General features: G+C 51.8%; 5 protein-coding genes across 5 annotated transcripts; 2 read left to right on the forward strand and 3 right to left on the reverse strand.

Moving 5' to 3' along the window:
• Nucleotides 1-132: 132 nt before the first annotated feature.
• ACET3X_003958 (uncharacterized protein) lies at nt 133-3,080 on the reverse strand. The gene is made up of 4 exons (XM_069450110.1): nt 2,746-3,080; nt 2,560-2,690; nt 959-2,508; nt 133-867 (listed from the first exon to the last, which is right to left on the reverse strand). The coding sequence occupies exons 3-4, from the start codon at nt 2,074-2,076 to the stop codon at nt 270-272; spliced, it is 1,716 nt and encodes a 571-aa protein (XP_069307936.1). The 5' UTR covers nt 2,077-2,508; nt 2,560-2,690; nt 2,746-3,080; the 3' UTR covers nt 133-269.
• Nucleotides 3,081-3,239: 159 nt separating this feature from the next.
• ACET3X_003959 (uncharacterized protein) lies at nt 3,240-5,304 on the forward strand. The gene is made up of 3 exons (XM_069450111.1): nt 3,240-4,229; nt 4,282-4,914; nt 4,971-5,304. Exons 1-3 carry the CDS (start codon nt 4,161-4,163, stop codon nt 5,271-5,273), a joined length of 1,005 nt encoding a protein of 334 aa, XP_069307937.1. The 5' UTR covers nt 3,240-4,160; the 3' UTR covers nt 5,274-5,304.
• Nucleotides 5,305-5,571: 267 nt separating this feature from the next.
• Nucleotides 5,572-6,904, reverse strand: ACET3X_003960 (uncharacterized protein; the record flags this gene model as incomplete). Its single annotated transcript, XM_069450112.1, has 5 exons — nt 5,572-5,718; nt 5,766-6,091; nt 6,144-6,241; nt 6,292-6,487; nt 6,550-6,904. 5 exons carry the CDS (start codon nt 6,902-6,904, stop codon nt 5,572-5,574), a joined length of 1,122 nt encoding a protein of 373 aa, XP_069307938.1.
• Nucleotides 6,905-8,196: 1,292 nt separating this feature from the next.
• ACET3X_003961 (uncharacterized protein) lies at nt 8,197-8,982 on the reverse strand (the record flags this gene model as incomplete). The annotated part of the gene is made up of 5 exons (XM_069450113.1): nt 8,197-8,289; nt 8,336-8,457; nt 8,513-8,619; nt 8,672-8,894; nt 8,979-8,982. 5 exons carry the CDS (start codon nt 8,980-8,982, stop codon nt 8,197-8,199), a joined length of 549 nt encoding a protein of 182 aa, XP_069307939.1.
• Nucleotides 8,983-13,394: 4,412 nt separating this feature from the next.
• On the forward strand, nt 13,395-15,578 carry ACET3X_003962 (uncharacterized protein; the record flags this gene model as incomplete). Its single annotated transcript, XM_069450114.1, has 3 exons — nt 13,395-13,873; nt 13,973-14,241; nt 14,305-15,578. 3 exons carry the CDS (start codon nt 13,395-13,397, stop codon nt 15,576-15,578), a joined length of 2,022 nt encoding a protein of 673 aa, XP_069307940.1.
• Between the last annotated feature and the right edge of the window lie 1,833 nt (nt 15,579-17,411).

The following is a 17,411-nucleotide window of genomic DNA, read 5'->3' on the forward strand; positions in this document are numbered from 1 at the left end:
AATCATCAATCGTTAAATATATTCAGTTGAATCAAGAGCTACTCCCACAGACATTGGGAATAGAATACACTCATAGTTAAGCTTGATATTCCGGAACCATTGTTTGGGCCCATTTGCATATCATGATTACGAGTCGCGACGAAGGGTATTTGGACTTTCAAGGATTTCATTTCTCGCTAATGATGTAACACAAAGACCACACATACAATCCCTCTTCTGTCCCGCCGCTATACGATTGATTGTAGCTACTTTCACAAGGCAGTGCAAATCTAGCCTGTGCCTGACACGGCGAGCTTCATGAGGTGGTCCATGAAGGTTTGCAGACTGACATCGTCGGTAAAAATGGTCTGTGCTGTTTGTGCAACGCCTCCGTAGTTGCCAGTAGTGTGTGTCGTCGAGGGATTGAGCTTGCTGAGCAAGAAACGTGCCTGCGAACCGCCGGCATCACAGACGATGAATCGAGGCAATGGGAATCGGTCCTGGATAAGCTCTTTGGCATCCTCCTTTGGTGCCTCCAGAAGTGCTCTGAAATTCTCGTACCCCTCTTGGTCTTGGTAGCCAGCCTTCCGCCACTCGGCCATTGTTTCACCATGGAAAATGAGAATGTGGAAGAAGGTGTCAAGCAGCAAGACGGTCTCAGACTGGATTGAACTGGAGTCGAGCAGTACGGGCTGGCCGCCTTCATGGTCGAAGCCGTAGCTGTCCAATGTTGGTTGGATCATGATCAGGGAGTTGCTAACGTCTTCGTGGTTCAAGACATGACGGTAGAAAGCGGTCTCGTCGGGCGAGTTGTTGAAGACCTGCAAGAACTGTGACCGACGGAGATGGAACATGAATTGCGGGTATAGTGTGAAGTTCTTCTCGAGCCTAGTATAGTAGTTAGTATTCGATACTGAAGCGGAAGGATACAAAAAAAGAGAAGTGAGTGCTCCACTTCTTGGAATAAAGGTATGCTTACCTGAATGACGACGGGTCGTCTTTCCTGTACTCAGCGAAGCGAGCGCATAATCGGATGAGCATGCGGTCAACCCATCGAAGGACATCTGGACCATCATCGACCTCAGCTTTGAAGACTGCTATCCTCGACATGAGGACGGCAGCAGCTTCTTGGTCGAAGGACTGGGCGATGGCAGGGTCACCGGAAGGACCGCTCAGGGGGCGGGCGACGGTGGTTACTCTCAGATGGTACTGGCCGGCGGAGTGTTGGTAGTATGTGAGGAACTGAATCAGAGCCTGCTGCTGTCCAGCCTGCATCTGGTTTGGTCCGCCTTGACTAGCAATCTCAAAGTAGATACCGTAAGAGGACGCAGGGTCGATACCGCACATCTTCCATGCGCAAGTGTTGCCGATACCACACTCAGTCTCACCAACGGAGACGGACTTCTTGTTTAGCGACACAGCGTGTCCAATAAGACCAGTGATCTTCAACTCCTTTGTTGTCAATACCTCAAAGTTGGCGCCGAAGCCCATGAGAAGGTTGTCATCGGCATCTTTGTTGAACACTCGCGCGAAGGATTGTTTGTACATGGACGATGTGAAGCTGTCGGTCAGAATCATATGTCCGCCGGTAGTGTTTGCAAGGCCCCTCATTTCGAGCAGACCAACCTGGTCCAAACATCCAGCAAAAATGTCTACAATGTGGCCGTTGTGGGAAATACGCTTGGCAAGTCCCTCGTAAAACTTCAGCGCCTTCTTGTAGTACTTGATGTTGTCGCGATCGATGTCGTGGTGGGATCGGATGGGCTCGCGCAGCTCGGGGCCAACGACCATACCAGGGCCCTCAGTAGCTGGGCCACCACTGAACAGCATGATACGAGCGCCGGTGTTCAAGAAGTTTGTCTCCAAGAGTCCAGCAGCAACGCTGAGTGCCACACCGGTGCACCTCAAGGGGCGCTTGTCGTTCGCGACCGGCCAGGGATCCCGTTGGATCGACTCGAGAGCGTTGGTCAGTTGTAGTTCGCATTGCGACACGGGTAGGATGAAGCGTGTGCCAGCACCACCCTGGGGTGGCACAGGCGGTCGACCAGGCTGCTGAGGGACACCAGGTCGGGGAGCCATCTGAGTAAGTCCGAGCATCTCGTGGACTTGCTTGGAGGAATAGTCCTTGCTTCCGCGGAAGACGTACGACTTGGCGCATTCGGTATAGCCCAACTCGTGTACTTGAGTCTACAGCTGTCAGTACAGAACTTCCAGTACTATCTTCCAGCACCTACCATTGTACCGTATGTGATGAGACCGACGAGGGCGTATGCGGGGAGCAGGCTCAAGCTCATGATGATTGAGTCCTTGAGCGCCTTCAGGCTGTCCTCCTCCTGGCATGTGTCTACGACGAAAATAAAAATGGGTGGTGTCAACACGGGCTGAGGGAGTCGGTATTCGATCGTGGTGCTGGCAGCATGTAGCTCGGGGGGTATCTGTTGCTCAGAGATGTCCTTGTAGTGCGGGGGAAGATTGTTGCGGTTCAAGCAGAATGGGCATATCCAGATGCGTGCGCGCATATCAATTTGGCTATATGGCAGTCAGCTCGAGCACGGCTACCAGAGACTGCTCACAGCATACCAATAAGGGTTGAGGACGGCCTTGCAGGGCGCTCTGCACGCGACAGGCGCATACTGGAGTAGCGGAGTGTCCGTCTTCTCTTTCAGAGGTGTGTATAGGGCACCAATGGGCACAACGAGACGGGAAGCTTCCTGCATGCCGAATCAGTATCTCGAGTCCATGGTGACAACCCGTTCTCTACCATACCATGCGCGAGCTGGGGAACGTGTTCCAACTGAGGCGGACGCCATCTCTGTCCTCGATGTCGCTCCACTGGTCCTTGAGCGTCTCAAAGTCGGCCATTCTAGGCGATTGTAGCTATCCGCGCTGCTCGAGAAGCTATGGGTGTGGTGGAGGGCTGGAGAGAGTTGGTGGTGGAGGGACCGAGGGCGCCCACGGTGGGAGATTGATTTGGCGGGGCGGTGTGAAATGTGGCAGTCGCGGGCGTGGAGCTGTAGTCGTATGCAGCAGAGAATCGAAACGTGTCAACTGTCCCTCCCTCAAGGCAACGAGTGCACGATATTGCAACGTCTTAGGAGCTCACTCTCTCCAACATGCGTGGATACCACAGTTGGCGATGCGGCCAGATGTTCTTGCCCTAGCGCTCCCAGTCGGGATTAGCGTCACCGAAGCTCCGCTCTGCGCGAGCCTCAAAACCTCGATTTTCCTCGCCCTCCCTCTTCTTCTCTTCATCACCGCCAGCAAACAAAACACTACTTAACGGCAGGTTCCCATCTCTCCAATGAATGAACCTGTTTTCGCGCTGCGCGTAGAAGAGATTTAGACCCATGGCTGGGCGCCCGATCTGGAAAACTCATTCTGAGTATACTGATAGGTTGGGAATCAGCAGAGGTCACATCCACCCATGTGCAGCATTGCGTTTGAATAGGACTATGGGTCCTTCTGTAGGGAAGCGATTCCACACAGTTGTCTTGTAGTGCGTATCATCTACGCGATGTGTTTACCAACACCTACGTAATCCACAGGCAACCACAATCGCTGAAAGCAACAAACACATTTTCGTTGACTGTGGCCTTGGGCCGATCAATCACGTCGCATTTGAGATCAAAAATCGTCTCTTCTTCTCTAGATCACATGCTTACTGGCACCCAGTTCGCACCGAGACATGTTCAAGAGCTGTTACCTAGTCACGACGATCCTTTTCAATTGGCCCATGCCGCTTGGCAATAGCAAGAATTCGTACCATCACGTTCATGTTCAAGCGACGCGTTGTAATGGAAAACGCGGCCATCTTGAATCTGCCAGAAGCGGCTGATATTCAGCGAGTAATTGGGCTTAGTGTGGTCCTCACAGCAACACACCTGTCAAAACCGACCATCGAACGCAGTCTACGATTCCAATAACACACTGCCGGAGATACGTCCGATGTTCCCGCTGAGGCCTCCAGATCTGTACGTGTGTTTGGCTGTTTCCAAGGTCATGATAGATTAACAATCTGGGGCCGATCGGGTATATTGCATTGCAATACACTAGCTTCATTCCCTGCCGACGTGCTGTATGAAGCATCAGACACTTGGATATATATGTGTTGAAGATGTCCGTAGTATCTTTCAATTGTCACATTCTGTCCTTAGATCTCGTCATTGCTAGAACCAGTCATCATGGCTCGCATTTCTGCTCTTCTTCTCTCGCTCCTTGCAAGCCAGGCATATGCTCATACTTTCATCTGGGTACGCTCATCCCGGAATCAAGTTTATCAGGTCGCATTACTAAGTCATTCAGGGTGTCTTTGTCAACGGTATAGACCAGGGCACGTTCAAGGGCGTCCGTATTCCTGCGTACAATGGCCAGAATGGCAAAGGCGGCTACAACAATTCGCCTGTCAAGGATCTTGACTCCATTGACATGCGATGCAACGTCATGGGCGATGTTCAAGCCCACGACACCATCAAAGTTCAGCCTGGAGACAACCTAACGTTCGACTGGCACCATGAGATACGCAACGACACCGACGATGTGATTGCCAACTCGCATCACGGCCCTTCACTCATATATATCTCGCCCGACCCACCTACAGAGAACTCCTTCGTCAAGCTTTGGCACTCCGGAAAGTACGAGAGCAATCCTTTTCCACAGGCTGGCAAGTGGAGTACTACAAGCGACATTGCGAAGCGCTTTGGTCATATGAATGTCCGGATACCTGAAGGTCTGAAGGCGGGACATTACCTCATCCGAGCGGAGATGATAGGCTTACACGAGGGCGATGTGAGCTACGTGCAGAACCCAAGGAGAGGCGCACAGTTCTATCCCGACTGCGTTCAGATACTGGTTGAAGGCGATGGCAAGGTCGAGTTACCCGAGGGTGTGAGCTTTCCAGGAGCGTACTCCTACGACGATCCCGGTGTTGTACACAATGTAAGGCCCTCGTCTACTCAAGCTCTGACGTGTAGATCGTTCGTTAATAGGTACAGGTATACTGCTCCACCGAGACGAAGAAGCCAAAAACCTCCACCACTCCCTGCGTCACCGACTACATCATCCCCGGACCTACTGTATGGGCTGGTGCTTGGCCTGAGACCACCGCAGTCTCCGTCGGACCCGTGACGGGTCTTACAACGGCGACTCCATGGAGCACATGGATCGGAACCGATAGCGTGGTTACGAGCGCGACATTTGCGGATGTCAAGAGTCAGACGGTCGTGGGAAGCTCAAAGTATACGGCGAGTTGGAGCGAAACATATGCTACTCCTACTTCGACGGCTGCTCGTTGGTAGATTGCAGAAATGACAGAGGTGATATGACGATCAAATCAATTTAGGGACAGACAAAATGTCGTTTGTGGTAACTTGCAGTTTTGCAGAACATTTCATATTTCGTTTGGAGGGAGCTTTCTCCAGTTTCCCCTCGGCCGCTTATCGACATTCGCTAGTATTGTTCCCGACTTCAAGCCCGAGCCCAAGTTTTGTTCCGCTGCTGAAACCATGAGGTACCAAATTCTCAAACTTTTCAATATTTACACCACTGTAATGATTGCATCTCAACGGAGACTTCTCTGTCGAACATCCATGCTGCTCAGTCATCCAAAACTATGATTTCCATCTTGCGCTTCTTTCCTTGTCCGCGTGCAACGACGTCCTCAACTAGATCTCGCTTGATGCGTACTCTGCTTTCTGGGGGGACAGGCTCTTTCTTTATGGGCGTGTCATCTAGCCTATCGCCCTGTGTTGTGTTAGCATCATTGCAAGTTTGCCCTTTTGAGCACTCACCCGGTAAGAGCTGAGCAAAATGGCGAGATCCTTCTCTGTGAGACCTTCTAGACCATCGCTACTGCCGCGATAGTGCTTGATTAATATCAGCATGTCTCTCTTGGTGAGATTGGACCGCTCTGGTTTATCGGTGGGGGTGGAGTTTTGTTGGAGTAGAACTGGCGCGACACTGGCAGTATCTGCTGCGGGGGTGACTGTTGGTGACGCATCATCTGGGCAAAACTTTGGCGATAGTTCCGGTGTACTCGTCTTTTTGACTAGTTCTGGTCGTGTGTCTTGACAAGGACTTGGCGAGCGAGGTACTATGCCGAGAGATTTGAGTGCGCCTGTTGCGATGTGAGTCCTATATGTAGCTGATGACATGCGCTAATGGCTTACTGATCGAGCGATATTTGAATTTGAACGTGACCAAAGGCTCTGCAGCCTTTTTGATACTGAACAGCCTGGGCGCTTTCGTGGCTAGAGCCGGTGCGAGCCTCGCTTCTCTTTAGCATTTCGTAGAATAGAATCTTGAGCATGGAGGTACCCTATTACTTGGGAGCGCACGTCGCCCTTCATAGCGTCTTCGGAGATCATTCCCAACGCTCTCAATTCTTTCTTCTTGCATTTTGATTTTGTGTCTCTCCTAATGCTCGTGATTGGGATAAGCGCAACAGAGATTGTGCCTACGTGACTAAGGGCATCTAGATTTTCTTCCGTCAATGTCTCGCTCTCTTCTTGTACTAAAGAAGGTGTGTCAGAATCGTGATATGAAGTTGAGTTGCGTTTACCCGAGTTCACATACCCACGCAGAGATCTGAGAAGACAAATTTAGATGCCTGCCACTTCCCACCTTCTTTCCATTTTGTCGCCGATTGAGTGTAGGTTTTATTGAGCATTTCCTCCTTGTGCGCCACCACTCCACTTACTTTGACCCCATCTAGACGAACTTGTATAGCCAAATCTAGCGGCGAAAATGGTGGCTTGAAAATAGTCTCGATCGCAAACTCCGTATGTGATTGGCACTCGATGTATCGTGTCGTCGTCTTGGCCTCCTCCTCCTCCTCCTCCTCCTCCTCCTCATACACGTACTCATCAAGAGGCTTTCCATCAGAGATTATCTGCACCGTCGGGCCGGGGTAGTCGTTGTGAATTGCCATGGTAATGTTGTGGGCTGCTCACGTTCAGCGTAGTGCGATGATTCGGGAGCGGAGAGGTGGCAAATATCGCAGTATACTGACCTGAGCACAGACGTGGCGCCAAGTGGAGCGAGCAAAGGAGAAGTGAAAGTGAAGATGGAGGGGAAGGTGAGAGGTCCATTGCGCTCGCATCAAACGCGAAAGACGCCACGATGAGAATACTCAAAGCGAAGTGAGTGAGCGTGGAGTCACAAATTTCCCAATATGACACATGCTAAGGATGGATCTGTCGGGATCGTGCGCTTTCCTACCACTGGCTATGTTGATGGCATCGGTCAAGGTTTTTCCAGATCAAAACACAAATTACACCAACTAATGAGGATATAGTTGCCCAGCATGAACTTCTAGAACACCGACGCATAGTCTCAATCCAACACTAAGGCCACCTTTGCTTTCGATCTCTAGGACTCATAACCCCAATCTCCTTGCCTTTGCTGATATCGATAGCCTTACCTGATCGCTCGCGCTCAATACTGGCTTCCTGTTTCACCGTGACAGCAGCTGCATCGCTGTCTTGTGATAATGGATACGTGGCGATACGCAACTATATCGTCAAAGTACCTTGAGCTTCTTGAAAAGCTGGCGTAGTTCTTCCGAACTGAGCTCGTCTTCGGGTCACCCCTCAAGCAGTTGGCAACGATTCCTATTGCAAGGTCGGGGTAGAATGGAAGAACAGAGATGATGCAATATCACATCCTGAAGAGAATCGTGACAGTAGGAGGAAGAAAGTACGTTGTAGGACCTCGAGTTCAGACTGTTTGAAGTCAGGCTACACCGATTAGCGATGAGGCGTGGGGAGAGGTGCAGACTAAGTGACCAGCAAGCTAGCGTATGGCGCCGAAAGAGGTGGATCTATATGTTGTAGAATGGGGTATTGGAAATCCTCAATGCCCGTGAGTGGTGTCTGGATTCACCGAGTAACCTTCCCCCAACCTCTTCGCGACAAACATGTTTTAGTATAAGTAGCCACATGTTCATACATACATACAGATTCAAGAGCTACTTGATTTGAACTGCCTTGAAAGTGCACGGCACCGTCTAGAAATCATCCCACAGCACGCACACCCCCATGCCGGACAATGCGACAATGTCCGTCCACCTCGCGATAACTTCTTCATCGGCTCGTCCTTTAGCGTTTCGATGCTATCCTCGGACTCACTGTTGTGAATAAGGATCCGATGTACCCTCTTAGTCTATCACAATGACGGCCTGGTTGGTATGCGGACGTTTGATTTGTCGCGTCTCGAGATAGGTCACGTCATCTCCGTCGTCAATAGTCCTTTCGCGCTTGACTCTAGCAGTGGTTCGAGCTTCTTGCTTGATAGATGTATTCTCCGCTTCTTGCTCTTCACGTTTCAGTACTGGCATTAGCAAGTTACAGCGCACACATACTTGTCGCACGTGGTGTAGTGTCTCTCTAAGCTCCGCTGGGGTAAGGTCCTCCACAGGCGTGTTTTCCAGGGGTTCAGGAGTGTGCTCCGTGATTGCAAGAACTCCAAGTGCTTTTAGGCTCGCTCAAAGGTTATGAATGTTAGTAAATGACATGGTGTGAACGTGCTCGAGACTCACCAAGTGACCGATATTTGAAGTGGAAAGTCGCGAAAGGCCCCTGATCTATGGATTTGTAACGTCTGTGGGAGCGTGGAGAGTACTGGCATTTCTGAGGCTTTGACAAGCTTTGGAAAATTTAGCTCTTTGCCTGAACGGCCTCGCCAACTGTTCACGTACGTTGCTTGGTGCGATAGTGCGTCGCCTTTGAGTGCTTTCTCCGGAATTTCATTGAGCGCTGCAAGTATTTTACGTCTGCTTCTAAATGTTCGGATATTTCGGATATCTGGTCCCGAATCTTGGTAGCTTTCGATGAATTCGAAGGATATGGTGATGCATCCTTTGGTACTGAGAGTCTGCTTCAAGACAGCAACACTAGGGACAGGCCCAAGTGCCTCTTCGACTGCGCATCATGTCAGCGTGCGACAGCATACCATTCATGTTACTTTCCAATGTTCAACCCGGCGAAGCAGAAGTCTTGTCTGACCCATTCTCCATCTTGTTGTGACCGATAGCCACTCATCTGCATTGGTCTATGAAAGAGTCTCTCTCGTTCGCAAAATGGTTTAGCCATAGTGACTCCATCAATGGAAAGATGCGCTCTGACATGATGGGTAGCCCAGGTGGCGAGCGTTAATGTGAGATGCAAGACGGGCAGCAAGCTGAGTGCTTTGACTACCGTAGTCTGCCCATGTACTGTATTCTCCGAGCGTCTTGGACAAAGGCAAGTGCGTGCCGGAGGGAGGGGCTCTGGTTGTAATGGAGATGAGGAAGGCGTGTTCCAGATTCCATGTTTGTTCCCCACCGAGTGCGGCACAGCGCGCTGTGGCTGGCGACAAGAGTGGGGGAAGTAACGTCCGCTCCAGCACACTAAGCTCTTCGACATCCAACACACCACGCAACATGCTCGAATCCTTTGAAATAAGTTCGTGAAGAGTCTTGACTCAGCTAGTCATTAGTGTGCATTCGCGCGTGTTCGCTGTTCCGATTCGTCAAACGACAGGGTGGGAGCATGAACCAAGGTTATGCGACAGGTACAGAGGTTACAACAAACTGCGACTCTGGCTCGACTTGACACGCCCATGTGTACTTTCCGTGGCGTTCCTTGTCTTTTGCTATTGTGCGAGCATACGCGCGACTCCCTTCCCAGCACTCTAGCCCACCAGTGCAAAAGATACTCGCTTTCCAATGGGATGTGGTTTGGTGACGTTCATCAACACCTGTGAATGGTCCTTCGCGCTTCTTGAGCGTTTGCTGCACTTGAATACGTCTGGTTAAACGTCTCGGTTAGTGCTGATACTTGTTGAAGAGTTTGTTGAACTCGAAAAGTTACTCTAACAGACCGATATCGCTTACTGTCGATCATTTAGTCTTGGGAGACAAGGGATTTGTTAGATCACACCAGAATCAGGGAGGTAGTAATTAGACCAAGAGACAGTGAGTGGACAGTGACTGTATAGGTAGTAAGGTAACCTCAACGAGCGAAAGCACATGGTAGAGCCACCCGAGGCTGTGCATACAAAGACACTCTACATCCAGGACTATTCTGCAAAACTGAAAAGATTAGGATGAATACCAAAATGCAGATAAGATTGTGTACGTGGATGACCGCTGCACACTTAGTTTTCGCCGATAGGGATATGTTCGGAGCCCAAAAGCTTGCGTTGAAGCAGCGTAGAGGCTTGCGAGGCTGACATGCAGGGTGGCCAAAGCCTACGCGGCCCCGAAGCTGACAGTGTTGCCATGTGGAGATAGACTACTGATCACAGATTAGCGAGAGCAAGATCTGAGAAGGGCAGCCCACGGACGGAGGGCTTAGCGTGCGTACACCCACTCGTACAGGAACTCGTGTTTAGTACGTGGAGCTGCCTATTTTATCAGAAGCTAACTACTTATCACGATCAGCCTCGCAAGATGCTCGTAATACATACTAGCTGCTTGCACCGGCTGATTTTCGCCGACGACATGTATTGGTTTCGTATACAACATGTATGGATTTACTTCGGAGCAACGACAAACAGCCGACCAACACAACGACAGGATTCATGTTCAGTCAGCGCTGAGTAACAGTTGGCTAATGAGCAGTCGTATTGAGTCCCGGAGATAACGCAATTCCGCGCGTCTTCGCGCCTAAAATGCTCGGCGCAAAATCGCTCCAAAGTGCGGCCGAGGTGATGCCACCGGGCCACGAAAAGGGAAGCAAACGTGCTTTTGAGTATTGAGGACCAAAAAGAATGGGGAGAATGCAGTCAGCGTATAGTGTGGTGAGATCGGATCCGGCTGATCACCAGCTCGACCGACCGACCGACCGACCGGACGAACTCCGTATCGTGGCATTGGGCGTCGCAGAATCCACTGAATTGAGTTGCATCTGTTCATGGCCAAAGAAACAATCATCTATGTGATGCAATAGTCAGGAGAGCGGCTGTAACTGCGCGCATGACAGATGACGTTGGAAACCAAGTTCTGTAATGCCGCGGTGGACAAAACCGGAAACGGTCGATGCGGTGTTACATTTTCCAAGCCCTATAAACCCAAAAGAAGCGTTGGGCGGCAGAACATCGGGTGGACAGGTGCCCTGCATATGCGCGCAAAAGTTGAAAAATTCTCGTTCCGGCAGATCAAGTATGGATAAGAAAAGAGGGACAACATGATGCTTAAGGCAGCATTCATGTCGATAGTAGGAGATGTATGGTGTATCAATGGGTTGCACGCAATATGTCACAGATGCGTCGTGAGTGGACAAGGGAACACACGCGATTATCGTGCCTCAGGCGTCATGATCGGCAGCCATGTTGCCGATGAGAGCAGGTGGACCGGCAGAAACTTTGTCAAAATCAAGCCGACGCAGGGTCTCATCATCCCGCCATCGCGGATTGGCGGACAAAAGGGCTAGGGATGGTGCCCGCTCAGCCGTTGGCGATCCATGACCGCATCGAGCGACCTTCGAGAAGTGATGGGCAGTTTCAATGACCAGCAGAACGTCGACTAAGACGTCAGGGAAAGGATATTCATTGGGGACGTATTGCTTCGCAAAAATAGAAGCGCAAAGCAGGAGTTCTGCACGGCAGTCGGTTTGGATGAGTGCAAAGGGATGCTAAGGAAAGTTTGGGGAGATGATGTCATTATCATCGTAAGCGGAGAAATAGCATTTGCTCGGTCCGACGGAAGGGGGGATGCAACACGAAAGTGACAGGAAAGGCACAACAGCATGTAATCAGTATGGGAATGGCAGAAAGGAAAAGGTATTAGGAACGTGGCTTCAGAAGGCTGCAGAAGGCTCGAGTGGCAGCGCACTGGCTTAGAAATGTGGCTAGTGCCTTCGATGGGCGCATAAGGGTCCAGATCTCGGAGCAAGCGACAGAGTTGCACTACCCGTGGATACGGTAGGGCTGGCACTGCCACACAGTGGCGCAACCGACCCTGCATACTGGAGCGCTTCTCCACCGATCTTGCCCGTTCGGGGCCGTCGATGCGATGCCACGTTGGTTTGTAGGGTTACTATGCGACTCCACAGGATGCCTGCAACACGTTGCATATGTCGTTTTTCAGCACACTCGTGCGAGGAAAGCCTCAGTGAAGAGTTTTCCCTGTGCAATCTTGGCTGTACTTGACCTGTAGGAATGTTGCACCGAAGTGCTGGTGCCGTTGTTGAACAGAGGATGCTGCCAGTGCCGAAGCCGAAGCCGAAGCGTAGCGCCCTGGTGCAGGATAGATGGTAGTCCGACTTGATCTAGTAGCATTGTAGATCAATATCCAGTTTGAGCGTCTCGTCAACACATGTGCACTATGCTAGCCAGCAGCGTGGTCCTTGGGAGCCGTTTGGCCACCAGATCCAGCTATCAATAGTGCAGAGTATGGGGTAGGGCTACGGACGGTTATCTCTAGACGAGGCCGCATGGGCTCACGTGCCGACAGACACAAGCTGAAAGCACCATGATATCGTCGTCTTGAGACCAATGCTCAAATGGCAGTGACTCTCTGTGAGTCACGCGGGGGAACATGTGACCATTACAGGAACTGGCCAGAGGTGTGGCTGGTGCTTTCGCGTACTCTATCTCTCTTACCATGTAGCAGTATTCGTAATCTGCTATGCGTTGTCGAGTAGCTCGACATGTAAACGATGGTGCTCAGCCCGCGTTGAAACATTGTAATCCCTGCGAGAAGCGGCCAGCTGTTGGACTAGACACGGTCGTAATCATCCCATAGCCTACAGGCTACATGCCCGACTACCCACAGACTAGGCGGACGGCCACAGCGACGAGTAACGGTTCGGTTCGCAGGGCTCCGTTTCACGTGGAGTGCATGGGTGCCGAGATGGCCTGGATGCACACAGGCGATTGCTCGGTATTTTGGGAGCAGGCCATGGACGTTGGGCGAAGCTATCTCGGCTGCTATCCGAGTGCATGTGGAAAACTCTGCAGGTGTATGGTAGCATCTCGTCTGCCGGGGACTGCACAGCCTTTCGGTCGGACAGGGCCCGCGGCGGCCGTATGCAGGGTGTGTGAGGGTGGTGTCGATCGCGCCGCTCTTGCGCGTTGGCGTGCGGTTAGCGTATATACCCTTGCAAAGCAACACAACCTAGGTTCCAACGTTGCGTCATAGGATGAGGTATGAAAGGAAACCGAATCCGCGTACTCTCTGCAGCCCAAGCCGTCGAAACCATCGCTCAGCAATTTGCAATTCAACAGTCACGCACATAGGCGCTTAGTTCCGACAATCCGAGCACAGCCGACGCAAACACCGCTTGCTTCGACAGCCTTCCACCGACTGCTGTGCTAGATCACCTCATCAAGTGGTCTTTCACTCAAATCGGCGAAGACTACCCGAGTCATCGGCCGGGCGCCCACTAGTATAAGTAACTTGCCACCCGCGCTGGTCCCTTACTTTTCTCCCGACCATTATGCTAGCGCTACCCACACAACGTCACCCCCTTTCAACCATACCGTCACCACCATCTTCCCTCTCGTCGTACCACCAACTGCCCCAGCAATTCGCCGCACCACATCTCTACGACCAGAAGCTCCTCAACGACTACGTCGAGTCTCAGCAGCAGCTCTACGCCACTTCGTCTGCCAGTGCACCCACCTCGTACATGACGAGCGCATACACGGGCTTCGCAAACCCGGCCATCCGCATCCAGCAGTCGACACCAACACCGCAGCTGCCCCAGGCCTTCACACAACCCCCGATGCTCTCGGCCAACAACACCGGCACCGGACTCGAGTCCTGGAACAACTATGGTAACGTCCAGGGCCAATCGCTCCAGACACCTTCGCAGAACCAGAACCGCAACGGCGGCCACCAGCGCGCCTCATCGTCGTCTTCTGTAGGCTCAAGTGCCTCACAGTACCAGGCCGTCGGACCTTCGGCAGGCTACCAGTACGTCGCTCTCCCCCGGCATTCGCCTTTGCCTTCGCCTTCGCCCTCGTACGAAGCTACGCTGGCTGATTCGTTGAACACGGCTGACATATCCAAAAGGTCGTTCCACAACCATCTGCCTACACCTTCGCAGACACCTACCCAGGACTCCTTCATGAACACCAACAACTTCAGCAGCAACTTTGCCCCCAACATGGACCACACCATGTCAGCCCACATGTCGATGAAGCAAGCGCTCATGGACCAAAGTGATGACGTACCAGACTACGCGCACTCGACTGGGCAATCGGTATCAAGCTACGGCCACGACTCTCCTGCCACGCCACACACAGCACAGGACGACATGGACTTCAAGCAGCCTGCGAATGGTGAGGACCTCCGCAGGATAGACTCCTGGCTCTTCGACCAGTTCTGTGCTTACAATGACCCAGATATGCGCCCGGTACCCAAGTTCGAAAGAACATACACCGACATTGCTGCCGACACTGGCTTCTACGAGCCCAGCGCTGTTACCCAATCAGTGTCGCAGTCCAAGCCAGCACAGTCGTCGTTGCTCTCCCCATACCGCAGCAATACCAACGAAAACGTACAGCGAGCGCTCCAGGCTGCACAGTACGCGCGCTCACAGTCGCCAAGCAGCACTGCCTCAAGAAGTGACTCACCCTTCCGCAAGAGCTCACCCTACCGACAGCCAAGCAACTCGTTCGCCTCGCCCATGAACACTGCTGTTGCGGCACGTGAGCAAAATCGCCAGGCTGATGCCGCTTACGCTATGAAGTCTCAGATGCAACCGAGCGATGACTCTGAGCCAAAGACCATTTCCCCCAAGGATGCTCTGCTGGACTTCCGGGAATCGGACGAAGAGTCAAAGGTTCCACTGTTCCCGGACAGTGGCGCTAGCGAGTACGATGGCCAATACAACGGTGGCGAACAATATAGGACTGCTACCCAATCCAGCTTTGACGCACCATCCTCATCACAGTCCTACGGTCGCGACAGTTGGGCAACACCACAATTCTCACCAAACTTCTCCACTGCAACCGCTCCGTCGTTACAACAGTCGTCCAGCTTCAACTTCGCCACACCATCGATAGGGAACATGCACGGTCTGTCCATGAACGCACCATCTCAGTACCGATCAACAACCAACACCATGTCGTCGGCAATCGACCAGACACCCGAATTCCCTGCGCATTTGACATCGATGGAATCCAGCGCAAGCGAAGCTGAGCCACCGAATGGTAGCCAAAATAGCGTCTTGTCCGACCGCTATATGACGAAGCCAACATCTACGACTGCTGAGTCTGGTACCTACTCATGCACGTATCATGGCTGCTCCCAGCGTTTCGAGACCCCACAAAAACTCCAGAAGCACAAGCGTGAGGGTCATCGAAGTGCCAATCTCAGCACAGCTATGACGTCGGCGGCTATTTTGGAACGCAATTCGCAAGCGGGACCCCACAAGTGTGAGCGCATCAACCCCACGACCGGCAAGCCTTGCAACACTGTATTTTCCCGCCCTTATGACCTCACACGTCATGAGGACACAATACACAATGCACGCAAGCAAAAGGTCCGCTGCGCACTCTGCGTTGAGGAAAAGACCTTCTCGCGCAATGACGCATTGACACGCCATATGCGCGTAGTGCATCCCGAGGTCGACTTCCCCGGAAAGCACCGCAGGCGTGGAGGTAACCATGACTGAGCATAGCGCAATGCGCGGCGTTCACCGATTTCCGCGGAAGCCAGGCCCCTGCATCTCCGTTGCGCACATGCCAGAATAGCCGTGACTGTTCTATGGCACGCAGCTGACCACACGGATGAAATGCTACGCACGAAGATTCTTCCTTGCCAATCTGGACTTCGACAACAAGCGTGTTTTCGTGTCTTGGACACAGCCAAAAAATGGTGCTTATCCCCGCGTCTCTCACATTCGTGGTCACGCGCCTGGTTGCATCGCATTCAGTTGTCGCTGGTCGGAACTGAATCATTCGGCGTTTCGGGCTCTTTCCTTTCGACTGTACAGTATTCTTCCTTATTTCCTAGTACATTTTTGCGACATGACTTTTCAGCGACCAACAAGCGGGCGCATGGGACGATGATTTGATGAAAGAGATGGGTTTCGTATGTGCACAAAAAGCGATGATTTCCATAGACGGCATCGCTGGTTCCTGGAGCTTTGGCTACGTTTGGGATTAGATTTCATTATTCTCGATATACCTGACTCCATTTGGGGCATCATAATGCTGTACAACACTTCACTGTTCCTCGAATTGTCGCAGCCACTTGTTTGCCTATACATTGTACTCAGCAACGTTGTGACAGCAAGAGAAGGGAGAAGCAAGCGCATGTATTGAATCTCTTGTAGCTAGGATTGATATCCCAAAGTAATTTCAACGTCAAACGGTATTCTACTCTCACACTGTCTGTTCACTTCGTGCGGTTGTATGGTCATTATTGACTGGAAGCGTTTTTTTTTTTTGAGCTGCCACCACGCATGTTGTACATGGTAACGGCGTCGCCGGCCTCAATCCAAATGGCACGCTCTGACCTACACCCACTGCAAGCATCGTACGTCTTCTTACACTGCAGCATGGACAACCCAAGCTGACACCACTTCAAGTCTTACACTCTAGATTCAGCCTCTTGTCCCAAGTGTAACATTGTCGGCTATGCATACTACAAGCAAAAGCACACACAGTTGCACGGCTAAAGTGCGCACAAGGGTGAGTGCGCCACGAGATCTGGGCCCATTACCGCCCGTCCGCGGGCCCCGCTAGCGGCCTCAGCCTCTCTTCGTCCAACGCATGCATCTCCATGCATCTCCTATCAGATAGAACAAGTTGTCGTTCTAGAAGCCTTCGATTTTTCTTTTCCTTCTACAATGTGGCCGAGGAAGTTGGATTTCAAAGCAGAAGCAAAGCATTTGATCGGGCCGAGGCCCGGGAATAGCGATGGTGGTATGTGTACCCGATGCAGCAACATGGCATCCATGATTCCATGGTTGCGTGACGCCCGCCGGTGAAAATGTGGGCATGGTGAGTATCGCATTGGTATCATTTGATTTATCAGCCATTTACCAGAAGCTGTGGTGCCGAATTCGACAACCTGCATATCAGCACATGGTTTGCATAATGGCGTGGTCTCGATGCACTGCGACCCAATCCATGGCTCCACTGAAAAATGTCGGACCTGGTTTGCACGAACCTAAAAGATGCATCAGTCCCTGTCTTGTTGCTGCTGTCCCTTCGGATCCGAGATGGATGTGGGACGGATGTTTGGTGGGTTGAGCGTGATGGGGAACCGCCGCCGATGCGGTTTGAGTGCATGGCGTCATGTAGGGCTGAGAAGAGCGCTGGGCATCGGGCAATGCATTGTATCGATAGCAACGGTGCGCTTGCAGTTGTTTGGCGGGAACGGCATCAGAAGTTACAATAAGGTTTCAATAGCTTGTGTTCCAAACCCAAGTTCGCATCATCTTCTGCTCCTAGCATTTGACGAATGAAGCTATTGACGTCGTTTTGAGACATGCAGTTCG

Source organism: Alternaria dauci, chromosome 3, assembly GCF_042100115.1.
Source record: "Alternaria dauci strain A2016 chromosome 3, whole genome shotgun sequence".
Classification (NCBI taxonomy): Eukaryota; Fungi; Ascomycota; class Dothideomycetes; order Pleosporales; family Pleosporaceae; genus Alternaria; species Alternaria dauci.